Source organism: Sturnira hondurensis, unplaced genomic scaffold (assembly GCF_014824575.4).
Source record: "Sturnira hondurensis isolate 20B ecotype Veracruz unplaced genomic scaffold, ASM1482457v3 Scaffold0008782, whole genome shotgun sequence".
In the NCBI taxonomy this organism is placed as follows: domain Eukaryota; kingdom Metazoa; phylum Chordata; class Mammalia; order Chiroptera; family Phyllostomidae; genus Sturnira; species Sturnira hondurensis.
Window position 1 is genome coordinate 882849 of NW_028081413.1, and position 23732 is coordinate 906580.

The 23732-nt window shown below is 37.8% G+C and overlaps 1 protein-coding gene across 2 annotated transcripts in view; it reads right to left on the reverse strand.

The window, feature by feature from the left end:
- Positions 1-22515, reverse strand: part of RAD51 (RAD51 recombinase) — a 28629-nt gene extending 6114 nt beyond the window's left edge. Inside the window, exons 1-6 of one of the 2 annotated variants that reach the window (XM_037056058.1) lie at positions 22256-22515; positions 19123-19225; positions 17510-17647; positions 11591-11708; positions 10637-10728; positions 4397-4491 (exon numbers count right to left, since the gene is read on the reverse strand). In XM_037056058.1, coding sequence (XP_036911953.1) covers positions 4397-4491; positions 10637-10728; positions 11591-11708; positions 17510-17647; positions 19123-19209 — 530 coding nt within the window. In that variant the 5' untranslated portion in view covers positions 19210-19225; positions 22256-22515. The remainder of the gene's footprint in view (positions 1-4396; positions 4492-10636; positions 10729-11590; positions 11709-17509; positions 17648-19122; positions 19226-22255) is intronic. The other variant, XM_037056059.1, reaches the window with a different exon arrangement.
- Positions 22516-23732: the final 1217 nt, after the last annotated feature.

Consider the following 23732-nt stretch of genomic DNA (forward strand, 5'->3'; position numbering starts at 1 on the left):
CCAGCCAGGTTTCATGTGATTCTTAACATGTAAGTTTGAAAAACTCTTCCGTATCACCTCAAAGGGGTACTGTCATTCTTTCTTTCATAGTACTTAAAAGAACTTTCAAAAAAATGTGGTGACACTGACAATTGCGACTGTGGTTCTCAAACTTCAGGAAAACATTTTGATTACCTGGAGAGCTTGTTGGACCCTAGCCTCAGAGTCTCTGTTCCTGATTCAGCAGATGTGGTGTGGAGTCAGATAATTTGCATTTCAAACAAGTTCCCAGGTGATGATAATGCAGCTGTACTGAGGACCACATTCTGAGAACCCTGAGTTATAGTAACCTAAATGTGGATTAATATTCTTCAGCAGGGCATGGCAAAAATTAATCAGGGAGAGTTGTTCTGTTGTGAAGGGAAATTTGTATTAGCTTAAGGAGGCTCTGTAATTTTCTCAGAAATATAAATTTAAATGCAATATACATAAACAAATTTAGTTACAGGTAGAAATGATTACAATAAATTAATGAAATTTTTACTTAAACATTTTTCTTTTAGTTGATACAAATCATAAACATGGCCCTACTTAGTAAATATCAATTCATTCTGAATGTTCTGTTTTAGGACTTAGGGACACTTTGAGTGATCAAAACAAAGTCCCTACCCTGGGTGGTGTGGCCCAGTTAGAGCGTCATGCCACAGAGGGAAAGGTCCGTGGTTCAGTCCTGGTCAGCGAATGTGCCTGGGCTGCGTGCTCACTCACTGGTTGGGATGCGTGCAGGAGGTGTCTGACTGATGTTTTCCACATCAATGTTTCTCTCCCTCCCCTCTCTCTAAAAATAAATAAATAAAATCTTAAAAAGTCAATAAGCGTGTCTTTGGGTGAGGATAAAATAAAAACAAACAAAAACACGATGTCCCTGTCCTTCACAGACAATATTCTACTATCTCATCTATCCTATCTGAACACCCAATTGCGTTATTGGACAAAATCTTAATGACTATCGAAGAGAACTCTCTGACCACTACAATAATGTACTTAACAATTAAAAGTGCAATTTCTGCACAAGAACACCAAAAATAACTTTGGGAAGGAAGATATAGTTTAGTATACACATCTTTAGAAAACTGAGATCAGTTTGCAAGAGAGGGAGTCTTTTTTCATGACAGGAACTTTGTAAGCAAAGGCAAAAGCTACAATTATTGTTCCAAACTAATGTTATGTCTCAATGGTATATACTCCATGGCTTGGATTCCTCAAATTGTTAACAGGGAGTAGAATTTGGTTATAATTATAAACCAAAAGAGAAAATTCTCTATTTAGCTAGGCAGTTTCCAACTTAAGCCTCACAATGACTTCCTAGTAAATTTGCAGAGTTGTACAACTATCATCACAATCCAATTTTAGAACACTTCCATCACTTCAAAAAGATCACAAGTTCATTTGCAGTTACTTCTCTTCCAACTCCCAGCCCCAGGCAACAACCTAATTTACTATGGTTATAGATTTTCCCCTTCTGGAAATTTCATATAAATGAAATCACATACAATATGTTTAGCTTCTATCACCTAGTACATTTTTGAGGTTCCTCCACATTGTAATATGTATTGGTACTTCATTCCTTTTTATGGTCAAATAGTACTTCATAAATAATGGAAATACTATATAATGAATAAATCAAGTTTTGTATATTCATACCCCAGTTGATAGACAATGGGTTGTTACCAATTTTTGGAGATTATAACAATACTATAAACATCCACATACAAGTCTCTGGACATGTTTTCATATCTCTTGGGTACGTACAGAGTAAAACTTCTGGGTCATATGGTAAATTTGACCAATTAAAACTGCTGGGTCATATGGTAATTGACCAATTAAACTATGGTTTAATTGACATAGTCTTTTCTAAAGTGACTGCACCATTTTCCGTTCTCCCCAGCAATGTAGGAGGGTTCTGGGTTTTCCACACCCTCCCTAACACTTGTTACTATGTTTTATTATGGCCACCCCAGGGGTAGTACCTCACTGTGGCTTTAATTTGCATTTCCTTTGACCAATGATGGTATCTTTCCATGTGCTTATTGTCTATTTGCATATCTTTGGAGAAATGTCTTTACAAATCTTTGCCCATTTTTAAAATTGAATTCCATTTTATTTTCTGGTTGTAAGAGTTATTCATATATTCTGGATACTAGATCCTTATCAGAGTTTTCTCCCTCGCCCCCAAAGTGTTAGTTTTAGCTCTTATGTTTAGGATTATTATCTTTTAAAAATACTGTTGTAAATATACGTAAAATTTACCATTTTAACCTTTTCAAAATATACAGTCCAGTATCAGTAAGTACATTCCCACTGTTGTGTAACCATTCCCACTGAAACTCTGTACCCATTAAACAATAAGTCCCCATTCTTTTCACCCCCAGCTCCTGAAAAGCACCATTCTAATTTTTCTTTATGAATTTGACTAATCTAAGTACCTCATATAAGAGGAATCATACAATATTTGTCCTTATGGCAACTGCTTTATTTCACTTAGCAGATATTCAAGGTTCATCCATGCTGTAGCATATGTGAGAATTTCCTTCCTTTTTAAGATCGAAAAATATTCCATTGTGTGTATATACAGCATTTTATTTATCTATTTACCTGTTCATGGATACCTGGATTGTTTCTACCTGTTGGCTATTGTGAATAATGCTGCTATGAACATTGTAATACAGGTAAGTATCTGTTTATGTCCCTGCTTTCATTCTTTTGAATATATAACCAGAACTGGAACTGCTGAATCAATGTAATTCTGTGTGTCCTGACTGGGAACTGAACTGGCGCTCAGTTTGCAGTTCCCAAACTGCAGGCCAGCACTCAATCCACTGAGCCATACCCACCAGGGCTCTATGTTTAATTTTTTGAGGAATCACCCCACAAGACTACTATCCATTTTTAGTTAATTTTTATGTATGGTGTAAGGTAAGGGTCTAAATATATCTTTTTGCATGTGGATATTCAACTACATTAACCAGTTATTGAAAAGAACTATTTCTTTCTCCCATTAAATTGCCTTGGCACCTTTATCAAAAAATTAAGTGACTATAAATGAGAGGATTTGTTTCTGTACTCTCAATTCTGTTTCATTGATCCATATGCCTGTCCTTATGCTAGCACCACACTGTTTTGATTACTGTTGCTTTATAGTAAGTTTTCAAATTGGAAAGACTAAGTGAGATCTCCAATTTTTTCCCCCTCAATGTTTTGGCTATTCTGGGTCCCTGATATTTCCATATAAATTTTATAATCAGTCTGTCAATTTCTGCAAAAAAGCTTGCTGGAATTTCAATAGGGATTGTGTTGAATCTATAGATTAATTTGAGGGAGAATTACCTTTTTAATAGTGTTACATCTTCTAATCCATGAATATGGAATATTTCTGTTTATGCAGATGTTTTTCAGTAATGTTTTGTAGTTTTCAGTGTACCAGTCTTGCACTCCTGTTAAATTACTAAATATTATTTTTGATACTACTGTGAATGGGTTGTATTTTTAGTTTTTGAACTGTTTGTTGCTAGTATATAGAAATGCTGACATTATAGCATATCTTGCTGAATTAATTTAGTTCTAGTAGTTTTTTTTGTGTGTGTGTATAGATTCTTTAGGTTTTTCTACATACAGGATCATGTCATTGGTGAATAAAGTTTTATGTCTTCCATTCCAATCTGGATGCCTTTTATTTTCTTGACTGATTGCACCAACTAGGACCTTTAGTACGATATGGAATATAAATGGTGAGAGCGGACACCCTGCCTTCTTTCTGATCTCAAGAAGAAAGCATTCAGAATTGCACCATTAAGTATGATGCAAGCTGTAGATTTTTCTAGTTCCCCCTCATTGAGTCATCTATCCATTACTGATAGTGAGATATTGGTCCTCAACTATTATAGTCAAATTGTCTATTTCATCCTTCAATTATGTCAGTTTTTGTTTTATATATTTTGGGGCTGTTATTAGATGTGTGTATGTTTATAATACACTGAACTGACCTTTTAATTATAAAATGTGTCCCTAGTAATATTTTTTTGCGTCTTAAAGCCTATTTTGTCTGATATTAGTGTAGCCAATAGAATTCTCTAATGGTTACTGTTTGCATGCAAATCTTTTTTCAGACTTTTACTTTCAACCTATTTGTGTCTTTGAACCTAAAGTGTTTCTCTGGAAGACAACATAGAGTTGGATCTTGTTCTTTTATCCAGTCTGGAAGTAATTCATGGATTTTTGACTAAAGAAGAATGCTTTTCTCTGATACACAAACAACTTTGGAATATGGAGTAATAAGCAGACACTCTTTAGGCAGACTACCCCTGGCAATCGCAATGACAGTACAGCCATACTTCTTTCATCTAATCCAGTAACCTACCTCTCAGCCACTGCTAGCAGCCGTTCTGGCCTAAAGGTACCCTCGGTGTCAATGTACATGGCCTTTCCTTCACCTCCACCCCGGTCAATGGGAAGCTAGAGAACAAAAAGAATAGTAGAAATGAACACTGTACTTCTGATATAACTGGCCAACCTTCCCACTCCCCGTGTCCAATAAGGCAAAGGGAAAAAGCATATCAAATTGACAGTCAGAGGTAGGAAGAAGGCATTCCCTTCTGAGAGAAATACAGCTGGCAACAGACCTGTAGCTTGCTATCTCCCATAGCATATGGGGCTAAAAGTCTTCCCAGAGTTGGACTGCTTGGAAATACACAGCACAAAGCAGGTGATAAAATTCTATATGGCATAGCAACACAAGAGTGATCAATCCTCTCAAAAGTACAAACATTTGGAAGGTCATTCATCTTAGCTTTAGTAAGACAGCCTCATCCAATACCCAGTTAATTTTAGCATATCCAAACCGCACGCACACTTCACTTTATTGAGCAGGGTTCATCTCTGTGGGTTACTAAAGGATCTTGGCAATGCCCCACAGGCATCCCTATCAGATTTAATGTATGAGTAAGAAAACAGGTGTCTGCTCCACTAGCACATACAGATGTTAAAAATGAACAAAAGGAAGAATAATAGAGTTAAAAAAGAAAAGGAAGAAATGCCATGAAAATTGTCTCATGAGCTACTCAAGGAAATCTCTGCTTTAGGCTACCCAGTCCATGCCAGACACCTTCAAGTTCTACAGATTTTAGGCGAATGCTGCTAAAGGGTAGTTTTCACCCTAGAAATCTTCTGTGGAGCCATAATTCACCTTTAAATTCTGAGCAAGATCCCTTGGGACATTTTACATTAAGAACTTGATAGTACCAGATTTTCTTTCTTTTAGTTTTGAGCAAAAACTTTATTTTCAAAATTATAAAAGTACTATATGCTTGCATGAAATATTCATAGAAGTGGAGTAGTAATCGAAAGCTCTCATTACTCCCATCTCCAAGAAGTACTCTTCCAGATAATTTTCTATGCATTGTCATGCAAACATTTGTTATATGTGGTTCTGACACTTATTATGTGTCCCTAAGAATATTCTCAGTGTCCTTTTCTGAAAGATGCAGATAACCCACCTTCTGGGTTATGCTGAAGATGAAATAATTTATGTAAAGTGTTTAGCACAGTGCCTGACAGACAGAAAGCACTTTGAAGATTTGTGATATTCTCTACCTCTAGGGCACTGACTAGAACATACACTCAGTTACAGAAGACTTTATTAATTTGGAAGGGAAAAAATGATGATATCATTTGGCAGTTTAGCAGACAAAAATCTTTCAAATCATAGGAATCCATGGAAGAGGCAAGGGATATGTATACAACAAGGTTTTAACAAAGATTTGGAACTACTGGCCAAGAGGACAAAAAAAAAAAAGAAGAAGCTGCCTATTTTGCGGGGAGGAGAAAATCTTGACACCGAGGGGGCTAAGTCCCCAGGAATGAAGATGAATGAGGTTCCCCTTCTCTCACTTTCTGGTATCCTTAGTGCTAGTATGAGAGGGGTTTCTTTTCCAGCTGGGTAGAAGGAAGGAGGCCACAGGTCACTGGACGCAGGGAGGCAGACTGACAGCAGAGGCATGGACAAGGTCCCCATGTGTTGCTGGGCAGTCTCAAGGGGACGGGCCCCACACTTGCATTCCTGTCAATTTTGTTTCCCCCATCCTGCTCTCTCCGTGCCACTGTAGCCCCCTCACCTTACTGGACTGTAATATCACCAATTAGCTTTTTAAATAACTGCTTAGGTTTCTTTTTTGTGTGTGTGAGGCAGATTGTCTCAAACTTTTACCGTTTTATAATTTTGTTGTGCAAATTTTTTGTACATTTATTCTTGACCGTATGTGAAAAGTTCTGAAAGACATTTTTTGTCAAAGAACATGTGGATTTAAAATTGCTGGTTATGTTAAATTAAATTGTCTTCTCAAAATTTTAAAATTACGCCAATACTTTGAACAAGCACAACCTGCTTGTACTTTTGTAACCTAACGTGGCTCAGTTTTTTATAACTTTACTGTAAGACAGAGATCTAGCTCAGGCCAGGTGGCCCAGTTGGTTGGAGCATCTTATACACCAAAAGGCTGCGGGTTTGATCCTGTCAAAGTGCACACAGGAGGCAACCTATCGATGTTTCTCTCTTTCCCTTCCTCTCTATAAAATCAATGGAGCTTCACTTTATTGAGAAAATCTGAACAAATGAGAACAGATAATATTTAGATTCCAGTAGTAATCTAAATTACTACGTCTTCTCTATACCTCTGGTTCTAGCTTGTAGGCTGGTGAACTGTATTCCTTTTTAAAAAGAATTTTATTTATTGATTCTAGAGAGAAAGGAAGGGAGAGGGGGAGGCAGGAAGAGAGGTAAGGGGTGGGGGAGAGGGAGAGAGAGACAGAGAAATATCAGTTTGCTATTACACTTATTTATGTATCAACGGTTGATTCTTGTATGATAGAACATCATACAAGATGAGCTACTCAAGGAAATCTCTGCTTTAGGCTACCCAGTCCTGATCTCTGCTGATTGGGGACTGAATCTGCAACCTTGACCTATCACGGTGATGCTCTAACCAAATGAACTACCCAGCCAGGGCTGTAATCACTTTTATTATTAGTGAATTAACCTTGTTTTTCTCTGAAAAAAAAAAAAAAATTAGCCACCTGTGAATGTTGTTATTTTTCCAGAGAGGATATGTTTATTTGAGAATTTTGCTTCAGTTTATTGTTGACAGACATTATGTGACTACTAAATAAACATTCCTAGGATAACCCTGGCTGGTATGGCTCAGTGGATTGAGTGCTGGCCCTCGAACTGAAAGGTTGCTGGTTTGATTCCCAGTCAGGGCACATGCCTGGACAGCAGGAACAGGTTCTGGGTTGGGGGTGTGTGAGAGGCAACCCCCAACTCTTTCTCCCTCCCTTCCTCTCTCTCTAAAGGCAAACAAACAAACAAACAAACAATCCCAGGATAGAATTGTTTGTACAACTTAAGAGCATCAGTAACATGTTGAGTTGCTCTGGTAACTATAAGTATTGTGGTATTGTGTACTGTACTCTAAATATTTATTCCACATAAATCCATCAAAATATGAGGAAAACACTTCTATTTAAATGGGTCACATATCATGTCAAATGACCCAAATGAAGGTGATAATTTAAACAGTACTATTTCCCTTTAGCAAACAATTTTCTAGTGGTGCTCAGGCAATAAGTTAGTTTCCACAGCTTACTACTACTGTTCTTCTCAATAAAATTTTCCAACCCCTATAACTCCTTCCTCTGTGGAATTATTTATAAGTGGAGCCAACAATGGCTTAGGTCTCCTTGATAACTTGGCCAACTCATAAGATATATGGTGACATTTTGGTCTTCAATGAAAAGATCAGTAGAGCAGTTGAGAAAAGAAACGCAAGACACAGGGTTCTAACAAAATTGTATTTTTTTATAACACATACCATCTTTAACTAAAGCACAGCACTGCATCAATATAATCAACATTTTTTGATAAGGACAGTTCATAACTTGTTTTATAAGGGAAAAAACAAAAGTTTTGGGGTGGGGGGAGGTAGAGGAAGGTACGGGGGATAAATGGTGATGGCAGGAGACCTGGTGTGGTAAGCAATACAGTGTACAGATGACGTGTTGTGAAACTGTGTACCTGAAACCTGTATAATTGTTAACTAGTGTCACCCCAATAAATAAAAAGAAAAAAATAATTTATATTTGATGTCTAAATTTATAAATAAGTTCCAAGAACTATTACTGTTTTGTTGAGAGGATAAGAACTCACATTAGGGCCCTGGCCCTGTAGCTCAGTGGATTGAGCACAGGCCTGCAAACCAGAGGATCGCAGTTTGATTCCCAGTCAGGAAACATGCTTGGGTTGCAGGCCCGTTCCTGGCAGGGGACTCACGATACATTGTGTGTCCTCGGCAGAAGCAACCATACATTGATATTTCTCCCTCTCTCTCCTTCCCTTCCCCTCTAAAGATAAATAAATCATAAATATTAAAAAAAAAAGAACTCACACTAGGATGGAAAGATACTATATATATAGGTAAGATTTCATTCCAGTTGTTCTTGAATTCCATCAATAAGTTGTGTCGTTGGGTGAAGTGAGTATGATCTATCTGAATTAAAATAATGCCATTTTCTTCAAATACCTAAAAGTGTAATAAAGCCCCAAAAGATTGTAACAAAAGAGCTGGACCATGGGAATGGACCAGGTTCCGAGGTACTTTGTGGACTGGCCCCTCACACCCTTAAAAGCAGCACACCCTTAAAAGCCAGGGAATGTGAGGACCCCATTCAAAGAGGGAAAAGGTTTCCCCAAAATGCTGCTTGAAGTTACAAAACAATACAATGTTTCTTGTCCTTCTCTCCTATATCCTTCTCTCTTTCTCATATCTTTAATTTTCGGAGATTCTAATGTTACTTCTCTACATAGGACTTAGTCCTACATCTCTAAATAAAGCTGCAAATTTTTACTTGGTTGTCTCACTATCTCAAATCCACCATCTCTGAACTTGAATTCATCTTTCCACTAAAAATGGTCTCTTCCAAACCCTAGTTTACCAAAGTAATACAGTGTTCAGTGGAGCGGTATTGTTTTTATTGCCAATTATTAAGCGTTGCCCTTTACATTACCTCTATCCCTTGAGTGACACTTTTCAGTTTAGTCCTCCTCACTAATGCCTGTAATAATCATATACCAAATATCCTGAACTCTCGCCTTTCAAATCATTCAATAGGTTGCTACCAGAAAATTTCTGAATAGAAAGCTGTTATTCTTTAGTTGAAAACACTGAATAATTTCTACTCTTTATAGAATCAAGTGTAAGCTTCTTACACTGCAATCAAGACTTTCTAAATGGTTTATCTCCCACAACTCATCCAAATAAAACTTCTAAACTAGGTAAGCGAGTTTATTGTTTTCTCCTCAATACATTATGCCTCCCTGCCCCATGCACTTCTTTTCTGTTCATACCATTCACTGCAGTTAAATGTCTTTTAATTTTTTTTAACCTGCTCAAATTTAGTATTCTTCAGGAGTCTGGTCCAATCTCTTTTCTCCATAAAGTATTCCATGGTTACTCTAGGGTGAGGTAATCTTTCTCTCTTCCTTAAACAGTTAAGCTACTTCCCCTATACCATTTATTTTACAATATATCAGGTATGCCTTAAGATATCCTATCATATCCATCCAGTCCAGTATTTACTAAGTGCCCAGCACTGACTTAGGCACTAGCAATACAGCAGAGAACAAGCGAGTTAGTTTCTTCCCTTATGAAGGTTTTAAGAGCTTTGGCTCTGAAGTCTGGTTTGATTCTTGTATCTACTAGTACTTAAATACCATATGATCTTAGGCAATTAATTAACTCACTATGTCTGTTTTCAAATGTGTCTGTGAATGGGAGCATAAATAAAGGAAGAAGAAACTGAAACTGAAGGGGTCCAGTGGGAAGTTTTTCCTAACGGAGCTAAGTCCTTGAGAAGGTGGCAGGCGATAGTAACCAGATACAGTGGTTGGACCAGTCTTTCAGAGGAAAAGAACTTTCTCCATTGTAACCCAAGATGGGAAAAGGTGGGCATTAAAAAAAAAGGTGGGTATAAATGTAGGTGAATTTATCTGATATGAAAAACAAGTTAGGTCATTGCCTGACAGTGGTGTTAAAGACGAGCATGAAGGTTGAAGAAGAAATGATAAAGATGCCTTACTGAGTGGGATAAAGTATGCCCAAATGGAGAAACTCAGTAGATCCACCAAGCATTATTGAATGTTAACCTAAAGTTTGCCATCTTTCAAGTAAAGCCAATCAGCTTCGTGGTATGATTTTTCTCCTGTATGATCAGCTATTTGAGGCACAGGCATTGAGAAGACAGGGTTCACTGAGACTGGCATCTCCCCAGGTACGGGATGTTAATCTGAGGGTATCTGTAAAGGAATGACTTTAATGACGAATCGTGAAATTTAGACAGTGAAGGGAGGTAAAGCCACAGGAGGCCTAGTGGATGGTATAAAAGTACTTGAAATCAATGATCTGAAAGTTTCTATGATATGGAAGAATTTTGCAATAGGATTCTTAAGGAGAGAGAAAGTATCTTTTATGTTCAACCCCAACAATGTCTGAAAACAGTGGAAATCAACTCCTTCTTGCTGATTTGCATAGTTAGAGGCCCAACAACTCACCTGGCAGGTTACAGCCAATGTGTGACAGATCTGCGTCTTCCCAGTTCGGAATTCTCCAAACATCTCTGTGATGGATCCAGTCTCAATTCCTCCTAAAAGAGCAAGAGCAAACACCTCTTATCGCAATGCAAATGTTTAGAAACAATAATCACAGAAATGTTCTTGGAGCTCCTTAGAAAGAGGAGGGTACAGAGATACAGGAAAGAGACCAGCCAAATTTAAGTGTGATTCCTGAACCCAAGCTATTTTATACCCTAAAAAAAGAACATTTGAATGATTAAATATTTGTGGAAGCATCAAGAATCAAAATAAGCCCTGGCTGGTATAGCTCAGTGGATTGAGCAAGGGCCTGCGAACCAGAGGATCGCGGTTCGATTCCCAGTCAGGGCACATGCCTGGGTTGTAGTCCAGTTCCCTGCAGGCCAAATCCCAGCAGGGGATGCACAAAAGGCAACCATACATTGATGTTTCTCTCCCTCTCTCCTTCCCCTCTAAAGATAAATAAATAAATAATTAAAAAAAAAAGAATCAAAATGAATTTAGGACAGCAATGTTTTCAAAAGTTCAAAAACTAGAACTTTCCATGAAGTCCTGAGGATTAATGTATACTACAGTGTAGTATTCAAACACTCCATTCAGTAAGGAGTGTTTTAATCAGCCATCAGATTTTCAACTTTGTGTTAGGGTAGAACACAAATTATTTCTTTAGGCAGAGGGAGCTTACTCTCTGAATGAAATATTAAATGGAGATTAAATTACTTAATTTGCAGATAACCATAGTATTTTACAAATCACATTCCACCCTGCAGCAGTCTTACTTCATCAATGTGGATAATTCTTTTATCCCTTAATTATGCCTAACACATAAATTCTATTCAAATACTTTAGTTTTGTTCTGTGATCTGGATGCTTTGCTAACTGCAGTTCACAACATAGGATAAGAAATTATTATACCTTGAAGTAGTTTGTCGAGCTCCTTGGAGCCAGTTGTAATCTGTATGATCTCTGACCGCCTTTGGTGGAACTCAGTTGCAGTGGTGAAACCCATTGGAACTAATTTAGCTGCCTCGGTCTAGAAAAAACAAGGAATGTCAAATCAACAAAATAAGCTTACCAAAACAAGAACCAGGCACATGGTGGGAAGAGACAACATCTAACAAATTTCCAGTATCATTTCTCTTTAAGAAGTCATCAAAATACTAGTAGTTCCAGTCCTAGATTTATTTGATCCCTCTGGCAACTGAAGGATAAGCTAATGAAGATTAATGTTTAAATTGCCAATTCAAGTAATACATTCACGTACTTAAAACTTCCCCATCTCTGTGAGCCATACCTTTTATGTTTTACTTTATCTAAGACATTTATATTCTTTTTTGTAGTTACTGATAAGTCTTCAATAATCAATTGATTCCAAAACTGAAAAATAAATGCATTCATAAATACCTGGGAATTAAACACTACATTCCTAAATAACCAATGAGTCAAAGGTGAAATCACAAGAGAAATTAGAAAACACTTTGGGATGAATAAAAATGAAGACACAACACCAAAACTTATGGGATACAGCAAAAGCAGTGCAGAAGGGGAAATTTATGGCTATAAATGCATATATTAGAAAAATCTTAAATCAAAACCCTAACCATCCACCTTAAGATACTGGAAAAAGAAGGCAAACTAAATAAGCAGAGGAAGGAAATAAGATTAGAGCAAAACTAAGAAGAGGGAGAACAGCCCTGGCTGGATCGCTCAGTTGGTTAGATCATCCTCCTGACTTAAGGGTTGTGGGTTCGATTCCCTGTCAGGACACATGCAAGAGTCAACCAGTGACTCCATGAACAAGTGAACATATCGATATTTCTCTCTCTGTTGTTCTCTTTCTTTCTCCAATTAAAAAAAAAGACAGAGGACAGAAATATAATAGAGAATAATTAACAAAACCAAAAGTTGATTCAAGAAGATCAATAAAAATTAATAAACCTTTAGATAGACCTCTCCCACCCTTGACCAAAAAAACTAAAATCAGGAATGAAAGAGGGGACATCAGTACCCTACAAAAATAAAACTATGCTAACAAATGAGATAAGTTAGATGAAATAGGCAAATTTCTAGAAAGACTCAAATTATCAAAATCACTCCAATAGAAAAAGAATCTAAGTTAAGGAACTGAAAGCTCAGTAGAACTTGAGTCTAAATTCAGTAAAATAAATAGTCTGAGTTTGATTACCAAACAGGAAGAAAAGAAAAAAAATCTGAGTAAATCTAAAAGCTTCCTCTAAACTTCTCTATATTCTTAAAACTTCACTTGAAAATTCATTACAATGTCTATATTATAGCTTCATGAATATAATTCATCGCAGAACTAATGGTGTGATAGACATATAATTCTTTCACTAAAGTTCCAATGTTAATTAATAATACTGTCTCTCAAAGGTTTCTACTGTCAAATTCTAGTAAATTCTTTTTTACACTCCACCATTTTAAAAATCACGCTCCATTTTACCTTGCTTTTATATCTGAACCATGTTTTTCTCTAGCATTTTCTGACTACCATTACTCAAATTGTCCACCCCTCAATCTGACTATGTAGTCTACTGAACCCTCCCTCCTTCTCGACTCCAGGGATCTCCTTTCCTTCTCCAAACCGGACGGTCTGCTCTCTCGGCTAGCTACTGTCCTGGTGCTTCCTTCCCCGAGTACTAGAGTTGGGGCCACTCTAATGCTGACACGATGTCTTTCTATCTTCATTTTGGTGAAGTGTATCCTCAAGTAACTTCCTAAGAAAAAGTATGTAAGAGAAAAATGTTCTGAATTTTTATGTTTCTGAAAATGTTTTATTCTGCCCTAATAGTTGATTAATAAGGATGGAACTGGAGAACATTATACTAAGTGAAGTAGGCCAGGCAGTGAAAGACAAATACCATATGATCTTGCCTGTAAGTGGAACCTAATCAACAAAATAAACATGCAAGCAAAATATAACCAGAGACATTGAAGCAAAGAGCAAACCGACAGTGACCAGAGGGGAGGGGAGAGGGAGACAGCAAGGAAAGAAGGGAAGGAGTCATCAAGGAACATGTATAAAGGACCCATGGACAAAGCCAAAGGTGAAAAGTGGTGGTGGGTAAATGGAGATAACTATATTCAAACAATAAAAAAAAATGTTGCTACAAATAGGATGCTAGGTTTAAGATTATTTTCTCTCAGAGGTTAAAAGGAAATGCTGTACCTGCTTCTACCATCCACTTTTTTGATAGAAAATGCACTTTCTAATTGTGTTCCTTTAGAGATCACTTACTTTTATCTTTCTGAAAATTTTCAGTCTTTTCTTTATGTCTGTGTACTGAAATTTTACACTGATCTGTCTACCTGTTGTTCTCTGATGCTCTATGGGTCCTACTAGGTAAGATTTCTGCTTCCCTTTAACTCTATTAAGTTTTCTTATATTATTTCTTTGAGAATTTCTTCCCTTCTTTTTCCTGTGATCTCTCTTCCTGTAACTTCTACTAATTTCAGGATAAATAGAGATGAATGAAAATTAGAAAATAAAAATACCAAAGAGAGGGGAGAAAAAGCTAAAAACCAATATTGTACTCTATTTAATGTAGGCTAAAATACTTAGGGAGAAATGTGCTAATATCTTCAACTTCCTTTGAAAAGCATAGAAAAATCTAAGATAGACTGACTACTGGATAGAGATGAACAGATAGGTGATAAATCAAGTGTATTGAAATACTAATGATACAGTTTAGGTGATGGGTACATGAGTGTGCCCTGTATAATTCTTTCAGCTTTGCAGTAAGTTAAAAAATTTTAAAGACTTTATTTATTTATCTTTAGAGAGCAGGGAAGGGAGGGAGAAAGAGAGAGAGAAACATCGTTGTGCGAGAGATATACCCATCAGTTGCCTCTCGTTTGCCCCCACTTGGGGACCTGGCCCATAATCCAGGCGTGTGCCCTGACTGGGTGACCTTTCAGTTCGCAGGCTGGTACTCAATCCACTGAGCCACACCAGCCAGGGCAAGTTCAAAAATTTTAATAACAGCCCTGGCTGGGGTAGTTCAGTGGGTTAGAGCATTGTCTCCATATGCCAAGGCTGTGGTTTGATCCCCGGTCAGGGCACATACCAGAATCAACCAATGACTGAATACCTGGAACATCAAATTTATGTTTTTTTCCTCATTAAAAATCAATCAATCAATAAAAAATATTAATAACAAAACATTGAGAAAACTCAGGACACTTTATTTTCTTGTCATTTTAACCCCTACATATTCTAGTCTCTGAGCTCTTAAAGAAACAGAATATTATAACCACAGTGAAATTTGAAGTGAAAAACCATGCATCTGTCTAATCTTGCAGAACTTTACGTCTATTCCTATACTTAACATAATAAACTTGCTTTCATCTGTGCTAGGTGGAAGTCTTTGGAAGTTTTCAATAGCCAAGAACTACCAAACCTGTGGACACAAGACATAAAATGGCAAGTAAAAGGAAAACATTACAAACAACAGCCATGCTGAATGTACCGGGGTTGTGACAGTGTGCCAAACAAGGGAGAAAAGCTCGACAAAAGCCAATAACAATTTCTTTAAAATCGGAAAATGTGGAAAAGGCCACAGGATAATCTGGCACCTTCTGAATGAATTACTTCACATACCTTTCTCTCTCACAACCATATAGATTTTGATTTATATTCTGAAAATGGATTTCTTTTATTTATTTTCCTTTCATCTTCCATTACCATATATTTGGCCCCTTTTACCCTTTACTACCCTCCTTCCCTTTGGTGACCACCATACTGTTGTCAGTGTCTATGAGTTTGTTTTATATCCCACTTACAAGTAAAATCATATGGTCCTTAGCTTCTTCTGACTGACCTGTTTCACCCAGCATAATATTCTCAAGGTCCCAGATCATGTATGATAGAAATGTACACTTGAAACCTATATAATCTTATTAACAAATGTCACCCCAATAAATTTAATAAAAAAAATAAAACAAATAATTCTGGAGACAGTTTTATTTCTCCACTGTGACAACGGATATCCTTGCTGAGTCTCAATTCCAAATACTTTTGGGAATGAGAGGGAATAGCCATAGTACTGAAGTAATCTTTAGCCTTTAAAAGTAAACAGCACAATCTTTACTCACCAGAAACTCATAATATAAAGTTTCTGAAATCAGGAGGACAAAAATGTAAAAAGACATATCAATATTATTTTGCACATCTGATTTCACTTATTACAGGTTTGTATTTTTTCACAGAAGCAGAACATTGATTTGATTTCTAAAACTAAGGTCTGACAAGCCATAACTAAAGATCCTGTCAGGATATGTTCAGTCACAAATTCTGATGTGAAAAAAGAAAGAATAGACTTTAGGGACACCTACTGGCTTAGCCAATATCACGATATTTCAGTGAGGTATTAGGGACTGAGAACTTACGTCCAATAAAGTCACCATTCAAACTTTATTTACTTGAGTAATCCAATAAATAACAATATCTTTCCTCTAAGGGCTTAAATTAAGAATTATTTAATAAGTACACATAAATCTCGGACACTATCCATTTGACTAAGTTACATAGCAGAACTAGATGTAGTGATGCTACCCAACAACAAAGGATAAACTCTTGAAAAGTTCTTCAGCTTTTTAAAATAAAGATTTTATTTATTTATTTTAGAGAGAGGGGAAAGGGGGGAGGAGAGGGAGAGGTAGAAAAACATCGATGTGAGAGAGAAACATCCATCCTTGGCCTCCCATGTGCGCCGTGACTGGGGACCAGACCCATGACCCAGGTGTGTGCCCTGACTGGGAATCAAACTGGTGGTCTTTTGCTTTGTGAGACAACAACCAACCAACTAAGCCACATTGGCCCAAGTAGATTCTTTAGCTTTTAAAGATTATTTTTCAGAGAAAACTTCCATAAAACTGCTGATTACTAGAATTAATACAGATAATACTAGCTTTACCTATCTTAGTGTTGTTATAAAGGCCTAATGATAATATATATGAAAGAGATGGGATTTCAAAATTAAAGTGCTTTATCAGAAATTGAATTTTACTTCACTTTAGTTAAGCCAGTAAAATAACTTTTCTGTCATTTATTAAGGTTAAAACAACAACAAAACTAAGCATATAATTTGAAATCATACCCTCATTTCATTTCATAAAAAATCTTGCCTATGATTAGTTGATTAACAGATTATATACACTGACAGCCTAATTAATATGGCTTTAGTATTCAAGTAATAAAAACAGCTTTTCCACTTAAAAATAAAACATTATAGAAAATGTAGAAACTTCAGAAAATTGAGGACAAAAAAAAATTGCTCACATTCTTACCATCCAGAAATATTATTAATATTTTAGTGGATATATCCCCAGTGTTAAGTGCTATACATTTATACATACATTTTAAAAAACAAAAATCAAGCATGTGGGTACACATGCACTCACACATTCATACACACGTTTTATTAACATTTCTTGTACCAGGAACATTATCATTCTATGTCAATGAATATTCTTTAAACCTGTTTTTTTGTGGCTGCATTCTAAAGAATATTTCTAAGGCATGAGGTCATAATACATAGAAAAATAAGGTATATACCACTCACTGCTGGTGGGACTGCAAATTGGTAGTCAATTTGGCACAATTTATATCATAACCCACAATACTGCAGTTCCTTATAGAAAAATCCCAATTTAGTCAATAAGGTACATACAGAGATAATTAACTGGTAATACAGTCATCCTTGGAAAGAGGAACAGGACGACACAAGGAAGGATGGAAGGACTGCCACCTTCCGCTGTGTACCCTTTTGTACCATTCCCTCTAACGCCTCCCTAGGTCATGTAAACAGTACTTACCAGAATTTTATCAGCTTTGGCTTCACTAATCCCCTTAATATTTATTAGCTCTTTCTTTGGTGCATAGGCAACAGCCTCCACAGTATGGAATCCAGCTTCTTCCAATTTCTTTACATCATTGGCATTTATGCCACATTGCTGCAAGTGAAGAAAACCATCAACAAATTTCTCATCTGTCTAATGCGGACACCTGCCCTACCAACTTCGCAGAGCTGTTTGGAAGAACCGTGATATTGCAAGCATGAGTTTTGAAAAGTGGGCCACACATATAAGGTATTTAATTTTTAAAAATCACCAAACCCAGGAGTTTTAAACTAGTACTATCTCATGTATATTAAAAAGGACTCATCATGAATTGGGATTAAACCAGTAACTTCCACCACTGGAAATAAAGGCGTAACTTTCGACCTTTCATGACTAAGAAGCTAAATGAACTCTGAGACCCTGGGTTCTAAATGACAACTTTAAGCTACTCTTTCCCAATATTTTCCACATCAAGCACACATAAATAATGGTATTGTTTTACACTAAACTGGGGCAAACAAATGAGGCTGCCCCAGAGTTGAGCAGAGCACTATCTTAGCATATCAACACAATGACTAAAAAGCTCTCCTCTACCAACCAACAAGGAGAATGGGAAAACTACTTTTGGCAGGGACATACATAACACTTCTCAACACAAACCACCCAAAGACACTTCTTTCTCTCTATATTTGAAGTCAGCTTTGGTTTTTATTGGCCACCAAAAGCATGACTTCTGGGAAACTATGAGTCAGTGGGGGGATGTATATATATTAGGTAGTCGGGGAAGATTTGGGAGATGTGAGAATGATATCTGTCCATAGAAACCATGCCTGCTATTAATATTTAGGCAATAAGCAATACATTTGTGGCTAAAAGGATGCTCATGATACTGAAAGTTATGACTCTGAATTCTCTGATGTCTATCACAAACCAGTTTAAGTAACTTCTGGAGTCTTGAAGCTCAGCTGGGATTCAAAAAAGATATGCGTAAAGAGAGAGAGAAGATGAAGGCTTTCTCTGCTTCCCTTCCTACTTCTTTCAGCCCATGTTAGTTGTACTCACACTGGTGCCTCTGCACAATGAGCAGAAACAGTGCAAGGCTGCAGCTCTGGTGTTTAATGTTCTCGTGCTGAGTACTGAATTAGGGCTTGGCTCTTACACCTCAGTAACTACAAACGTTTCTCCCTGCCCATGACAGCTGTCTTCCTAGTAATAGTAACTTCAGCACAGCCTCCCTGCATCACTGGCCAGGCCTCTGTATTCCCTGGAATACAGAATAACTTTATGCTTAGTACAAACAGCACAGACTCATGGGATCCTAGGACTTCTTAGTTTCTGACACTCTAGCTCTGAGAAAGAAAAGTGATAAAGTAGGGGAATTCTTGACAAAAGAAGAGATCTGCCCTGACATGTTTAGCAACTGTCATAAACCTTTCCACAGGCTCCTTGACAACTCTTTTGAGAGCTCTAATTTGGGTCTTAACAACAGGTAGTAAACCAATAGCTTATATAAAGGTTTTGATTTCTTCAAATAGGTAGAAGAATCTAGTCCAGCTTTAAAATGTCCAAATTAGCAACTAAGTGCATACCTCTAACCGTGATATAGGTTGTGGGCCAAAGCTCTCTTCTTCCACTGAAGTATCTGCATTTGCTTCAAGCTGCATCTGCATTGCCATCACTTGGTGTTCAATACTGAAAAACACAGATGGCCATCAGGAAGAACACCAGAGAAAGTACAGAGCTGCAAACATAGTTTTGCAATAAATCTTTGAAGAATTACTTCTTAGGCTTCTGGTGACCTACCCATGGCAAGAAAAAGAACAAATCTCTCACCAGTTTTCCCTTCCATCCAGCTAGCTGTATCAGAAAAACTTTAGGAAGAGCCAGGATTATTCTGCTTCTTAATAATGCATAGCTTAACTAGATCAACTATGTCCCTGTTCTCCTGCTTCATACTCCTTGAGGATAGGGACCAAGTCTTATTTATAAACCCCATAATACATTATAAATATTAGGTGTTTGGTAAATATTTGGTAAATGAATGCACCTTCCAGAACTCTACTTAAAAACAAACTGACGAAAGGTTAAACTGCTTCAGTTCCACCGTTCCTTCCAGCAAACAGGGACTGGAGGTGGTGGGACAGGAGTGAAATGATGGTACGGAATGACTGTACATAAGCCCCCATTCCTGACAGAGAAACAGTGGACTGAGATGAGAAAAGTACTTCCCATCCTTAGGCAAGGATCATAGCTTGTAATTATGCATTTTACTAACAGGAGTGTATGAAATTTAAAGACCACCATTTTAATGAATTCCAGACCTCAGGAAATGCACAAATGAATAAAATAGCAGGCAAGTATGTTGTCCAGAGGGAAATCTTCCATAAAAACCACACTTAAAAGTCTGGTTATTATGATAAAGTTAAGATCACTCAGTTGAAAGAACTGAGGACAAAAAAACTTTTTAATTATCTTTAAGAGATGTTATTAGTAAAAGTGAACAATGCCACAAGAATAAGTGGCCTTAAATCATATCGAAATGATCTGAACAATATAACAATCAGGATAAATTTAATTCAAAAGGCATCATATATGAAATGTCCATTCTTAGAAACTTAACAGATGACCATTTGTTCTTGATTGGCTCAGGTATAGATCTTTTAGATGGCAGTTTTAGCATGTGAGTCCATGATAATTCTGAGTATCAAAATCACCCAAATGCAATTTAAATCTCTACCTTCATAATTTATGAAAAAGATGCCACTGCAGAATAATGGGGAAAGGATGGTCTTTTCAATAAACAGTGCTGGGTTAATTGGTTAGCCTTATAAGAATGAGAAAACAACAGGAAAAATCTATTTCCAATTTAGATTATAGATCTACATGTAAGAGGTAAAACAAAGCTTTCAGAATATGGGTGAATATCTTCATGACTTTGGGCTAGAGAAAGATTTCTTGATTGGATATATAAGGAAAAGACTGAAAAACTGAACTACATTTAAATAGAAAACTTATATCCATCGAAAGACACCATTAAGAGAATGAAAAGTAAAACTATAGAGAAGGGAGAAAAATATTTACATGTACAACCAAGGGTTGATAACTAGAATATATAGTAAAAAACTACTGCCCTGGCCAGATAGCTCAAGCATTGTCCCAATATGCCAAGGTTGCAGGTTCGATCATCAGGGCACATACAAGAATCAACTAATGAATGCATAAGTAAGTGGAACAACAAATTTAGGTTTCTCTTTCTCTCTTTCTGAATCAATACCCCTCCCACATACCAAAACAAAAAACAACAACAAAAAGAAACCCAAACAAAAAACTCCAAATCATCAAGAAAGCAACCCAAAAGAAAAATGGTTTGATTCCTAATCAGGGCACATGTAAGAAGCAACCAATGAGTACATAAAGAAGTAAAACAAACAAATTGATATTTCTCTCTCTACCTTCCTCTTTCTCTAAAACCAGTAAACAAATGCTCAACAGCATTAGAAAAATTAAAACAAAATATTACTTAATATACCCATAAAATTAAAAAGATTGACATTATCAAGTGTTGGCAAGCATGTGAAACAACTAGACACTCATATAGTGCTGTGCTGGTTTTAGTGTAAATTGGTACAAATTTGGAAAACTGGCATAAATATGAAAGTTGAAATAGACAAATGCTATGACTCAGAAATTTCACTATTCTACATTATTGACCAACTGAAAAATATACACATGTGCATCAAGACATATCAGGAGTCTTCTCTCTCAGCAGCCTTTCTCATACAAGCTAAAAAACAGAAATAATCCAAAGGTCCACCTTGAGTAGAATAGGGAATACCAACCACATAGCAACAATAAAGTACTGCTGCTGCATTTCCTGAAAGTGACCACAGGTAACCTCTGAAAATGGTTCCCTATTCACTTGACTCAGGAAACTCCACAAAATCATGCAAAACATGAGGTCCAAATCTTCGTGTTCACTTTAAGAATTTTCCTTATATAAAACTCAGAAACAAGCAAAATTACTCAATGGTCTTAGAAGTCAATAGTGGTTACCTTTGGAGAGAAGGGAGAGTATTAGACAAGAGGGCACAAGGAGGCTTCTGGGAGAAGAAGCATTGAATGCTGAGAGCATTCAATTTTTTTTGACCCGAGTGGTAATTATACAGGTCTATTCATTTTGTAATAATTCATGGAGCTGTATACACTTTTGATTTGTGTTATCTATATGTATATTACACTTCCCTTCAGAGGTTTAAAAAAGAAAATCCCAGCTCACTACAGATCATTCCCTAGGCATCATATGAATGGTCTTACAATCAGATAATGAAAATACGTTTCTAGCAGCTGGAGTAAGCAAAGCATGGTGTAATGGAAAGAGGGCTGATCAGAAATCCGGTCACCCTGACTCTAACATAAAACAGCTGTGGTTTAAGTCATTATACCTCTCTGGATCTTGGCTTCCTCGCCCACGCCCATAAAATGGGAGTTGAAAATGAAAAAGAAGGTCTCAAAAAGGCTCCTCCCAGCTCTAAAGACGAGTCAGCTTCTGTATTCGCCATGTCGAGCTCCAAAGTTCGGTTGGGCCCGGCACGGCCCTGCCTCACTTGCGGCGGAGGGGCCCCATAAGCCGAGTGAGGGAGCACTGGCCCTGATCCCGGTCTGACTAACCAGGGGACCAACCCGGCAGTGGAAAGCGACCCCGTCGGTGCCTGCCACACTCACCTGGGCTTGCAGCGCTACTGGCTCCAGCGGGCTGCGCGTTCCGACTTCCGTCCGCTGGCCCGGCACGCGCCCGACCCTGGACGGACTCCCGAGACCCTCGCTTGCGCCCCACTTCTCTAATCCCTTACTCCCACTTTCTGCACACAATCCCAACCGAGTTTCAGCTCCCAACTAAGGGCCTCGGGGAACTCCTCAGCTTCTCTCAGGCCTCAGCCTCTCGCTGTAACCCGCGCTTTGCCCGGCTAGTTTCGTAAATCCCGCCAAACCCTCGCGGGTAGCGTCACGCTCGCGTCTACGTAACGTCTCCCCGCCCTTCTCGGGTCCGCCTTCTAGCCTGTTGGGCCGCTGCTCTCCACCTATAGAGATAAGGTCATAGACCGTAAACTTGGTATTATGGATTGCCCTCTTCCTTTTACCTCAAATGACTAATTCAAAGTTTAGGAGTTGCTGCTTTCTCATTTACCAAATCGAGGACTACAGCTATCGAGCGGGAGTGTGGTTGGACCGAGACTACATCTCCCAGTATGCACTGCCGGCGGACGCGGCGGACGTAGCTCCTCCTCCTCTTGGAAATATCCTGGCCCTGAGAACTGGTTACCTTGGATAAATTATCTGAACGTGAGCTTTCGACTCTTGGAGTGGCTTTGAGGCTCTGACTTAGTCAAATTCCCAGAGCCAGGCGCTTTCCAGGCCTTTGGAGGTGGTTGAGCTGAGGAAGCTACAGTAGATGGATGAAACTGGAAAATCGAACTGGTGGAGCTAGAAAAACAAATGGCTGGAATATTAGTCGAGCTGTGATACTATGCTGGAGATTTGCAGGCGTCCAAAGGAAGGAGGCATTGATTTGGAGAAATCAATGGTAAACTTATCATGGTTTACTGGCAAGTTTGAGCTGTTATTCCGGTTTTAAGGATGAATAGGGTTTCCCTGGCAAAAAAGCACTGGACGATAAGCAGATAAGACCATTATGGATATAGAAATTTAACAACCTGGTCAATGAACAGTATTGTCTGTTATGGGAGGGAACGTATTGTAAGAGATTATGAGACTTGAGAGTTACGAATTAGTTCAGGCTATGAAGAGGCTGAAGACCATGTGTGGAGCTTTCGTCTTCATTTTTTTAAAGGTTTTTAAAATTTATTTTTAGAGAGAGGGGAGGGGAGGTAGAGATGGAAAGAAACAATGTGTGGTTGCCTCTCGTGGGCCGTTACTGGGGACCTGGCGGGCCGCCCAGGCACGGGACTGGGAATCAAGCCCGTGACCCTTTGGTTAGCAGGCTGTACTCAATTCACTGAGCCACACCAGCCTGGGCTTGTCCTCATTCTTTAGGTAATGGGGAAATAAATCATTTTATGTTTAAGCAGTCGAGTTATATGGTTAGATCTATTTTTTCTCCAACCACTACTTTGTATTTGTGGAGTGCTTCAAGGTTTTCATTTAATTCTTATTGCCTCATTGTCTTGCACTGAAGGATAGA